At 47.1% G+C, this 11,281-nt stretch overlaps 1 protein-coding gene and 1 pseudogene across 1 annotated transcript; both read right to left on the bottom strand.

The window, feature by feature from the left end:
- Positions 1-44: 44 nt before the first annotated feature.
- On the bottom strand, positions 45-4,379 carry LOC131101397 (voltage-dependent calcium channel gamma-7 subunit). Its single transcript, XM_058046481.2, has 6 exons — positions 4,256-4,379; positions 2,884-3,079; positions 2,677-2,763; positions 2,468-2,608; positions 1,683-1,828; positions 45-1,026 (listed from the first exon to the last, which is right to left on the bottom strand). Exons 2-6 carry the CDS (start codon positions 3,077-3,079, stop codon positions 571-573), a joined length of 1,026 nt encoding a protein of 341 aa, XP_057902464.2. The 5' UTR covers positions 4,256-4,379; the 3' UTR covers positions 45-570.
- A 4,997-nt stretch (positions 4,380-9,376) lies between these two features.
- On the bottom strand, positions 9,377-10,576 carry LOC131102176 (class I histocompatibility antigen, F10 alpha chain-like; annotated as a pseudogene).
- Positions 10,577-11,281: the final 705 nt, after the last annotated feature.

The raw sequence follows: 11,281 nt of genomic DNA, 5'->3' as shown, positions 1-11,281 counted from the left end.
ATCTCCTGGGTGTGCTTCAATGATGACAACACGTCTCAATATGACTGATATGATATTTGTCAGCTTCTTTATTTCACACGCAACCTTTGACCTCCCGCTCACATAATTGGATGAAAGAGAACACGTTGGAAATTCTCTTTGAAGAAAAGACATTGAAAAAGACTTACAGCTCTATATCAGCGTGTGTGTGTGTTCTGCTACTGCCAGGATGACCTGTGACCCCATCAACTGGGTTCTTGCTTGATGTTCATAATCCCTGATTTGACCTTTGACTTCATGTGTGGTATGTCGAGTCAGTAGGGTCCTTGCTGCTGCTGCTGTGGACGTGATGACCATCAGGATGGGGATGAGGGTGAAAGTTCTGAATGAGAAGAGTCCACTTCCTGTCTCCAGTGTGTGATAATGAAGGCGTCCATCCTTGTGAACATTTTCGTCTCGGCGGCAGTGATTCATCTCTCCGCCCACCTGCCCCTCCTTCTCGTATTTCCTCCTTTTGCTCCGCTCCTCCCACGCAGCGACTGAGCGTGTGTGTGTATGTGCGTGTGTGTGTGCACTCCCCCCCCAGGCTGACTAGCACGGCGAGGCGCTCAGCCGCATGTGTGTGTGATACCGTGGTGGCAAAATGGCGGCGGGCGGGGCAGCCATGGGCAGGTGATAGCCCATGTGGGGGTGAGATGCCCGCTGGAGAGTGGATGCGGTGGACTGATGGAGGGGGTGGGGGTAGGAGGAGGCGGGCTGGAGGTGGTAGCTGGCGGAGGAGGAGGGCCCCGAAGAGGAGGAAGGCGTGGCCTGAGCAGCCTGGACCCGACTGGGCGTGGCTTGGTTGAGCTGGATGGAGATGTCCGAGGAGACGTCGGAGGCGCTGCGGGCACGCTGGGGCGGGGGCCACGAGTCGGGATGGAGGAACTGACCGCTGTAGTCACTGCAGTCGGACATGCGGGGGCGGTAGAGGGCGGGGTGCGGCCTGTACAGCTCTTCCTCCGCATAGCGCTTCATGAAGAGGTACACTGACATCACACCTGCACCCTGCAACATGGCGGCCACAGACACACAACGCTTTGTAAGTGCTATAATCTTTTAGCGACATCACCACTTCTCACATCCTGAGGCATCACGGTTGCAGTTACACATTTTGACCACTAAAGCAGATGCTGGTGCAGTCACCATGGCAACAAGATGACATGTTCGTGCACTGAAGAGTTTTCTTTTTGCATTTAGTTCAACAACACACACACACGCAACCTAAAAAAGGAGTATGCACCAAAATCATCAGTGTTCTTGCCCCTGAAATTAGCTGTTGACAAAGGAGCTCGGCGCCCCCCTGTGGCCCCCCATTGTAACAATTAATTCATGTTTACATGCTGAGCTCATTTACATCCACATTGTGTTCATCTTTGCAACAAGCCCCCTGGAACCACCAACACACTGCGTGCGTGCGTGCGTGCGTGTGTGTGGGTGTGTGTGTTCTAATCCCTTTTTCTGCAGCTTTTGGGAGAACAAAAAAGAGGAGACTGGAGAAGGCGATGAGAAGGAGAGAAGGAATAAGAAAATGAGGAAGTGGAGTGATGGTTGAAGGAGGCAGGAACTAAAGGTTGCAATGACGTTGTGGGAGGAGCACAAGTGGACTGGAGACAAATCAATCAGACATTGATGAATACTGATGGAGGTGAGACGGCTCTCACCTCTTTGAGCAGGAAGGAGGAGGCGGCGAGGGCGAAGGACCAGCCGTAGCGATAGTGGAAGAACTGCTCAGCCTCTCTGGGTCGATTCATCACTTCATCATTGATGCTGGAAATGTACAAGACCAGGCCCACCACCAGGCTCAGACCTAAACACACAGTGTAGACAGTCATTAACAGTATGTACAGTATATACAGTATGTACAGTATTGTATTGTATTGTAATATTGTATTTTATACAGTATAGACATTTGAAGTTGACATCATGAAAAACTTCATGCTTGTCTGTCAGGAAGTGAAATTGTAACTGCCGATGTTGGCCACAAGGTGGCAGGGTTGTAGCCGGGCATGTTCCAGGTCACATGATGTTAAAGGATGGCGAGCAAACAAGCGTGCACGTTAGCACGCACGCCTCCCAGCGTGAACATACACGCTGCCTGTTGCAGAAGAAGGTGATGTCATCCTAAACCATGGAGGTGGCCAAGAGGACATGGCCCTCCCCGCTGTCCTACCAGGCTGCAGGAGTGTGACGTCACCGTGTGCCCCCCCCCCTTCCCCTCCTCTCCACCAACCCCCCCAAGCAGGCCTTTCACCAGCGAGTCCAAATCAAAGCGACATCAGACGGCGCTGACCCAAAAGCGGGACACTCTTGGGTCAAGGCGTCGTCACAGACGTTTGAGAGAAGCTGGAGGAGGTCCAGTTTGTGCACCATAACATGCATTTCTCTCTCTCTCACACACACACACACACACACACACACACACACATTACACGTGATGCAGCCTCACCAGACAGGATGAAGAATATTCCGGACACAAAGGCCAGGATGGTCCGCTGAGGCTGGAGGTGACCGATGGTGCTGATGATGAAGGCGATGAAGACGAAGAGGAGCGACACCACCGGGAAGGGTGTGGCCGTGCGCACCATTTCTGAGGAAGGTCAGAGGTCAGAGCAGCACCATCATCAACATCGTTGTCGTCACGGCGATGGCACTCACTGAGAATGTTGGCCGTGTTCTCTGTGGTGATCTCGACCTCAGGCTCGCTGAAGTACTCAGACGCCACGCAGCGGCCCTTCTCAGGTCCTGGGGATTAAAAAGAGGTCACACACACACACACACACACACTGGAGGCCGCTGACCTTTTGGAGCAGACCAAACAAACATGGCCGCCTGGCGACATGGCCTTAACAAGCTCTACCTCACCCGCCACAAAGCAGACGCGCCACAGGCCCGAGTGCAGCGCCATCTTGACCTCGGTGGTCTGGTTCTGCTGCAGGACCACGCCCTCCTCCATCAGCAGCCAATAGTCTGTGGACACGGCCACGCCCACCAGCAGCAGCCCACACGCTCCAAACATGGACGACAACAGCGTCAATGCCCGCGTGCTGAAGGAACTCATCTAGGAGACAAAGGAGACGTAGAAAGATGAGGAGGACAACCAGCCTTTGAGGGCGCAGGGGTGAGAGGTTGACCGTTAAGTATCATCCTGACTTCATTAAGACCACCCTCTCACTCCCCGGAGAGTCATGTGACTCTCTGGCTCGGTGCGACAGACGACGAGAGATGAAAGTGTTTGGGTCAGCATGGAAACTTGGCTCCACAGATGGCGTTTTCAGGTTATGTGGCCGTCACCGGGGGAGGGGGGGTGTTTCTATTGAGAGGCAATATGTCCCTTGGACGCAGCCGGCGCCAACTGGCACCAACAAGTGGACATATTTAAACCAGTGTGTGTGTGCGTGTGTGTGTAGAATAAACAAGAAGACTGAAGAGGAAGAGCTATAAGGGGATGAAGATGATGAGGGCAGGATTGAGACAATGATGACAGCCGAGAGAAACAACCATGGTGATGATTAGCTTTGCCGCTAAAGGTGCTGTTTGACTTGAACAGGCTACATATTCAACCCTACCTAACATTAGCAGCAAAACTTTGCCAAATCACCATCATTAGCTGTCAACAGACATAACTAATGCCTGTGAGTGTGTGTCTAAAGTGAGCCGCTCGTGCTACACACACATTCAGCATCAATAGCATCACATTCAGCACAAAATAGTTGAGAGTCACGTGACTGGACGCGCTACAAGCTCCGCCCTCTTTTAATTACTGAGTTCAAAGACAACCCAAACAGGGAATGATGCAAACATGCATCGACTCAGAACTGGTACTGTATGACACATGATGATAAAGTCATACATGATGAGCTGTCCAAGGTGCTGAATGAAATATTCGACTCATAAGCACATGTTAGCAACAACATAACACAACTAAGTGCATAAACACTCACTCAGACACATGATGGGTTTGTGCTGCAGTGTGCTGGAACACAATCAGAGGATGACTTCCCCTGCAAGGAGTTTTTAGAGCACGCGCACACACACACACACACACACTCTCCTGGGGCAGATTGAGTGTGCTGGTTTCCGACTGTCACAGCGCACGCTAGCGCACGCATCCCCCTGCTAACGCAGAGACGACAGCATGCACGTGGTGCGTGGTCACATGAAGGAACACGCAGCGAGCAAGAGGTGAGGCGAGGTGAAAGGTCAGCGTGAGGAAGGAGGAAAAGACGTGACTCACCTTGCAGAGCGAGGAGGTGCTGCTGTCATGCGAGGAGGTGTGCGCTCACTGGAGGAGCTCCCAACTGCAGCTTGTCCTCCTCTCCCTCTCTCGCTCTCCTTCTCACGAGTGTCTCCTCATGCCCCTCCTGCCTCCTCCCCTCCCTCCCTCATCACTTCCCTTCCACTGCAGAGAAGCTTTGCTGATTTCCTTTTTTGGGGGGGGTGGAGGGGTGACTGAGGTCTCGGATGCAGCACAACATGCAGACCATTAGCTGTGTGTGTGGTCACCACGGCGACTGATGATTGGCACTTCAGCCTTCATCATCAGCACCATCATGACTTTTGACGTTTCTACCCCTGAGGTCAAAGGTCACATTTGCCTCACACACATCAACACAAATTGCGTTGTGAGCAGACACGCAACAACAGGAAGTGACATCATCATGTGAGGAAAAGATGTGTGTGTGCGTGTGTCCTCTTGTTCATGCTCGACTGACCTGCTCAGCCGCCGGCGACCTGCACCGATACAGTAGCACACGCGGCCTAATGTCACATGCACAATAAAGTAGGGCAAATCCTAATCTAATTAACCCCTTTTCAAATTAATCATGATTAATCACATTTGCAGCTGTGCGTGAAATACGCTCTTTTTCCTGTATTTTATGAACACACAAACATGGCGGACACACTTGAATGTATTTAAACAGGTATGTATTTTTTGTACAGGTAAGCAAACTAACTCAAAATGTAAATCATGCTAAAAGACAACACACACCAGTATATTTAATAGTAGCAGAACATTGGAATCACAATTAATCGTGTTATTGTTAAGAGCTTTGAATGGTTATTTTAAGTTTAATTCACTATTGAGTGTACTAAATATATTCTCTGAGATTTCCGAGCATACTTAAATGCAGCAAATTGTACTTCCGCAATGAGAGTATCTCTACCAAGTGTCTTTGTCTTTCTGTTTATTTAAACCACACATACCTTCATGATGTTTGGCGTGTCCCTGAATGCACCTCACTGTGACGATAAGGGAGTGTCTTTCCGCGGAGGACTGGAGAGGTGTTTGGGAGTTGGAGATACATATTTGGGGTCGGAATTGCATTTCTGTTGATGTCTTCAGGTCAGAATAAACGAGCATCAAACTGTGTGGAGACACTAATAAGTTCATTCATTCATTCATTTTCTACCTCTTTTTCCTCATGAGGGTCGCGGGGGTGATGGAGCCTATCCCAGCTGTCTTGGGGCGAGAGGCGGGGTACACCCTGGACTGGTCGCCAGCCAATCACAAACAACCATTCACACTCACATTCATACCTATGGACAATTTGGAGTGGCCAATTAACCTAGCATGTTTTTGGAATGTGGGAGGAAACCGGAGTACCCGGAGAAAACCCACGCATGCACAGGGAGAACATGCAAACTCTACACAGAGATGGCCGAGGATGGAATTGAACCCTGGTCTCCTAGCTGTGAGGTCTGCGCGCTAACCACTCGCCCGCCGTGCCGCACTAATAAGTTAATTACACACAAAAAATAACCGTATAACTAATGAAATGAATTAGTTACGCCCGTTAGCGCACTGGAGGATTCACACACACAAAGGTTCTTAGATGCAACAAATATGAATTATTATTTATTAGTATCATTTATTTAAATTTCTTAATTAATAAATTTAATACAATGTAATGTAATGTGATACAATGTAATAAGTATTCATGAATATATATATATATTTTTAGATGGCATTTCAACATGCTATTACGACACTCAAGAGACGTGCGAGGCCTCGTTAAGCACACATCTAACGAGGCCTCAGTTGTAAGTCGGCCACAAAGTAGTATGAGTACTAGCCGGGGATCATGTGACCTACTTACTTGTGTGCTTCCTTGCTGAGCCTCGCCGCTCCTCAGCGTCTGTCTGAAAAACAAGATGCACGACTTCAGATGGTGCGGTGAGTCGAACGATCAATCTGGTAAACGTGAAAACGATAAAAGCTCGGCCTTGAAATGGCACAGCGAGCACAGCTAGTGTAGCAAATGTCAGCGATAACGTTACACAGAGTGGTTGCAATTCACAGTGCAAAAGGAGAGCAGAAGGAGATGGACAGTGAGAGATCTGGACAGCACTACACCATGCACCGAAAATGGTGCACTTAGGAATTAAGTACACAGTAGTCAGTGCACTTATTGAGACCGAAAACTGGATCCAGACACCAGGAAGTGTTTGCTTGTGATAATAAATGACCATTCATTCATTCATTCATTTTCTACCGCTTTTTCCTCACGAGGGTCGCGGGGGGTGCTGGAGCCTATCCCAGCTGTCTTCGGGCGAGAGGCGGGGTACACCCTGGACTGGTGGCCAGCCAATCACAGGGCACATATAGACAAACAACCATTCACAATCACATTCATACCTTTGGACAATTTGGAGTGGTCAATTAACCTAGCATGTTTTTGGAATGTGGGAGGAAACCGGCGTACCCGGAGAAAACCCACGCGTGCACGGGGAGAACATGCAAACTCCACACAGAGATGGCCGAGAGTGGGATTGAACTCGGGTCTTCTAGCTGTGAGGTCTGTGCGCTAACCACACGACCACCGTGCAGTATCTAAGTGTGGATGGAGTTTTCCTCAATTCTTCATCATCATCACCACCAAGATGTCTTGCACCCTTTTTCATCTTTCTTTTTAATCTCGCCCCAAACGACCAAGTATCATTAAAATATAATAACTACTCCTTGCTAGATTCTTCTCTGATCGTCGTCATGTTTCCTTGCTATGATTGACGTGTCCCCTTGTTCCCTAAGCCCGTGCTAATGGGCTTCCTCGTTGGATGTCTTGGCGCTTGCAACCTCCCAGTAGATGCTGAAGCTGGTGAGGATCATTCAAGGAGCTTTGTGCGTATTTAGCAGGTTCAAAAAGACGCTAGTAGACTTTGCTAACCCCTCCATGAAAAGCATCCTGAGAAATGAGAAGGTTGGCTAGAGGAGGAACACTGAGATGGTCGTACTGGGCTATTCCTCTGGGTCCCCCCCCCCCTTTATTGCTATTTTTAGACGCCTGGCAGGGAAATCCGATAGAGGAGCGCATCTATTTATAGAGGAACATCATTGATCCAACATGTGAGGAACACATTCTCTACTTCACTGATGGAGATAATGAACATTACATTACACTTTATAAAACATAAGTCACCTTTGATAGACACTATTTTGTTTTACAATATGTTTACTATTTTGTACTGTATTGTGTGTGTATGTGTGGATAAAATGTGTGCGAGGTCCTGTCCAATCATGTTTGCTGTTTCACAGGAAGAAATGAAGCGTGGAAGGCAAAACATCAAACATGTGATGTCAACACGAGTTAGCGCTGACATATTTAGCACACACACACTCACACACGATGTACAAAAATACATTTAGTGATAATTGAATTGCCATTTCATCATTCCTCACCTTGTAATTCCGTTCACCACCGCTGGGGGTGATGATGAGCACAAATATTTACACACTTTTTAATAACCATGTTTTTGATACGATGGAGTATCGAGCGGAGTGGCCGCTGGCCTTCGAGCTAAATGCTAATAGGCTAACAGTAAAGTGACGACGTGATGACGGAAATAAATAGTTAAAAATACAAGATGAAAAGATTAGTCTTTTGATGACTAGCAAATGTGAAGTGGGGACCGACCTCGCGCTGGCGGCCATCTTGACTCGACTGAAGGTCTGTTTGTTTACATTACGTAGTGCAGTATTTGTTGTATTTACATATTAACATTGTAGTTTTTCGACTTCTATACTTCTTACTATTATTGTTGTAACTTTCAAGACTGGCGATGACGTAACGTGACCTAGCTAGCAACACTAAACTGCTGTGTGTGCGTGTGTCCCGGATGCCTGCAGACACACACATCTGTGACAGGCCGTGTGTTCTGTCAGTAGCATCTGGACCGAACCTGCAGGCCTCATGAGGTCCTCGTGTGACCTGCTGGGTGTGTGCGCGTGCGTGTGATGTATGCTACATGTCATTTTCAGTCAGTGTTGCGTTCGCTGAAGACTTTCTCAACGATGACAGAGGCAGATGGTGCAGTTGCGGCGTGTGTCCACTAGCTGTCAGCATCGTCCTTGTCTGTAATGCCTCCCAGCATCGAGCCATAAAGCAGTCAAATATAAGATGCTGTCTTGCACTTGCATGAGATAAAAGCTATTTTTTTAAGTGATGCAATGCACGTGACTCAAGCATCAACTGTGATTTTAACACAGAGCAGAGAAAAATGTCAATAATAAGGCTAACATGAGCATGGCAGCGAGCAAATTAAGAAGGCCTGCAAGGTCTTCCTGCTAAAGAGGAGGAATGTACAGACCCGTCTGAAGTTTGTCAACACCTGAATGACTCAGGCAAATCTTGGAATACGATATAGTCACATGACACCAAAATGGAGGTCCTTCACATGAGGAGAAACACCCCAAAGCAGAATGTTTCCACCTCCATGTTTGACAGTAGGGATGGTATTTTGGGCATCAGTCACCATTTTCTCTGCCTCCAATTCTTGTTGTCCAATGTCCATTCTTGTTGAGGTCCTTCGTCGTGGTAGTGCGAGGCAAGGCAAGAACCAAGTGATTTATTGAAATAGATGTGATATTCATCCACAAGCAGCAGTGATTCCACGTCGACTGGTTTGAACCCAAGAAAGAAGGAATCCATGTCATGATGTCAAGGTGATGAAAGGTGAGCCCTGAAGAAAACTACAAAAATAACCTGAAACAGCAAAAACATTTCATCGTATTGTGTTTTTTAATCCACAAAAGGAGTTTGATGAAGATCAAAGCACATGAATCCAAGTTGAAGAACATCTGGAGGTGCAACCGGTGTGCCGGCTGCTGTCTCACTCAGCCTTCAGCCATCATTCTCTCTGAGAGCTCGGCACTGCGATCGCCAGCTGGGTGGTAATTGGCTGAAACGGAAGAGAAACAAGGTGAAATTAACTTTTTCCTCACATCACACCGGGTTTCTATGTGAGAGTGTGAGCTCTGTCTCTGTGGATCTTTGAGTGTTTGGCTGGAAGTCAACTAAAACATGGCTGCATCAACTGAATGCACTGAGAAGAAGACGATAGAGAACATTGGTGTCCCTCAACTTTGTCTGTTTCTGTGACGCTTGACAATGAAGATGACGACGGCCGCCAGAAGGACCGCCATGGCCACCACTGTGGCAACGACGGAGACGCTCATGTTGTCTGTTGAGAGCACAAGTGGAGTGACAAAGCATGAAGAGGAAACCTTCATGACTACTTTGCATGCAAACGTCACCCATGGTCACGGTGCCATGGATCAATAAAGAGGCCCAGTTGGACTTGTGATGGGAAACATCTCCAATGTGCAGTTCAACTCAATGTGCCTTTCTCACCTTCACAGCTGGCGTTACTCAGGATGCTTCTTCTCTCCAGCTTGGTGACCATGTCCTCCTTCACGCCAAACACGTCTACGTTGGCCGTCCTCGTGGAGCTCCTCCCCGTCTTTCCTCCAAAACAGGTGAGCTCTTTTGGGGTAGAAACGTGTCCCAAAACAGCTGACCGGAGAGGACGCCGTCTTCTTGAGGAGGTACACCTCTGGAAGCTCTGCACAGGAAGAGGACAACGTGGAAAGAAGGTGTGAATGAAGGTAAAGATGGAGAGAAAAGAGTCATGACAGTAATGTTCCTACAGGGGGCGTGCTAACATGGTTACAATGGTGAAGATATGTGGTGTGCCTTCTACCTGTTCTCAGTAGGACATCCCTCCCATAGTTGACATACTTCTTCAAGTAAGAAGGACACACTTCGGTGTAGTAATACTTTTGGTGGTCTATTAGAGGTTTGTCAGGGTCACAATTGAGTTTCCATGTCTTCATGTCCAACGACATGAAGTCTTCTCCATCATAACTTCTCTGATGCCAACCATTAACCTCAGTCTCATCATTCCACTCACATTAATACATCACACCTGAGAGAATGACATAAACCTCATCGTCATCACACACACACACATGCATGTCAATCATGTAGGTCGTTATGGGATGGACAGTTCATACAGCATGTCAAATATGTTCTGATAGTAGAACGTCCAACATAAATAAACCTCCAGTTTGGTTGAAGCCCTGCTTCAGATTCTCAATGTTGAGATTGTTGGTCTGCTCATGACCAGCGTTGATGTACGTCTCCGTCTGAAAGTCATGTGGATCCTCCGCTGGGATTTTGTTCATCCGGTCCTGTTTGGCTTATGTTTTCTTAGTTTTGCTGTAATAGAGAACAACCTGAATGTCATTGACATAACCGACCATCACAAACTCTGGCAAGTTAGGAACTTGGGAGGACACGGTGTAGAAGTACTTCAGCGTGTCAATCACTGAGAGAAGAAGAGGAATACAAGGTGACATTTTAGGGTTTTGAACCATTTGTCGTGTGAGATCATTCAGCCTTTAAAACACTGCTAGATAGCATTCAAGACTGACGTGGTCTTCCAGTTCCAACATACGACACCTTCATGCTCATTTCATCATTACAGTTGATCCAAAAACAACATTCAACCCTGATTGGAATGTATATTTACACATTTACTAAGTTTCTACACTTGCAGTAGTTTGCAGTAAACCATCTAATATAATTATTTGGACTTTTAAAAATTGGCCATATTACTATCCAAACCGCACCAACAAGTTTGGTTTGCTCCCTTCTTTCTTAATCAATGAATGTCCATTCAACTTGGCACACTACCTTAACCCAAGCTGCACAGCCTTTTTAATCAATAATAGGTTATGACCAAAAATAACTCTCAATTAAGTTGTGACCAAAAATAATTCTCAATGTTAGGTTATGACTAAAAATAACTCTCAATGTTAAGTTATGGCCAAAAATAACTCTCAATATTAGGTTATGACCAAAAATAACTCTCAATGTTAGGTTGTGACTAAAAATAACTCTCAATGTTAAGTTGCGACTAAAAATAACTCTCAATGTTAAGTTCTGACTAAAAATAATTCTCAATGTTAAGATATATCACT

This window comes from Doryrhamphus excisus, linkage group LG7 (genome assembly GCF_037039965.1).
Source record: "Doryrhamphus excisus strain RoL-2023G ecotype Guam linkage group LG7, RoL_Dexc_Guam_v1.1, whole genome shotgun sequence".
Classification (NCBI taxonomy): domain Eukaryota; kingdom Metazoa; phylum Chordata; class Actinopteri; order Syngnathiformes; family Syngnathidae; genus Doryrhamphus; species Doryrhamphus excisus.
This window is presented reverse-complemented; position numbering and strand designations above follow the sequence as displayed.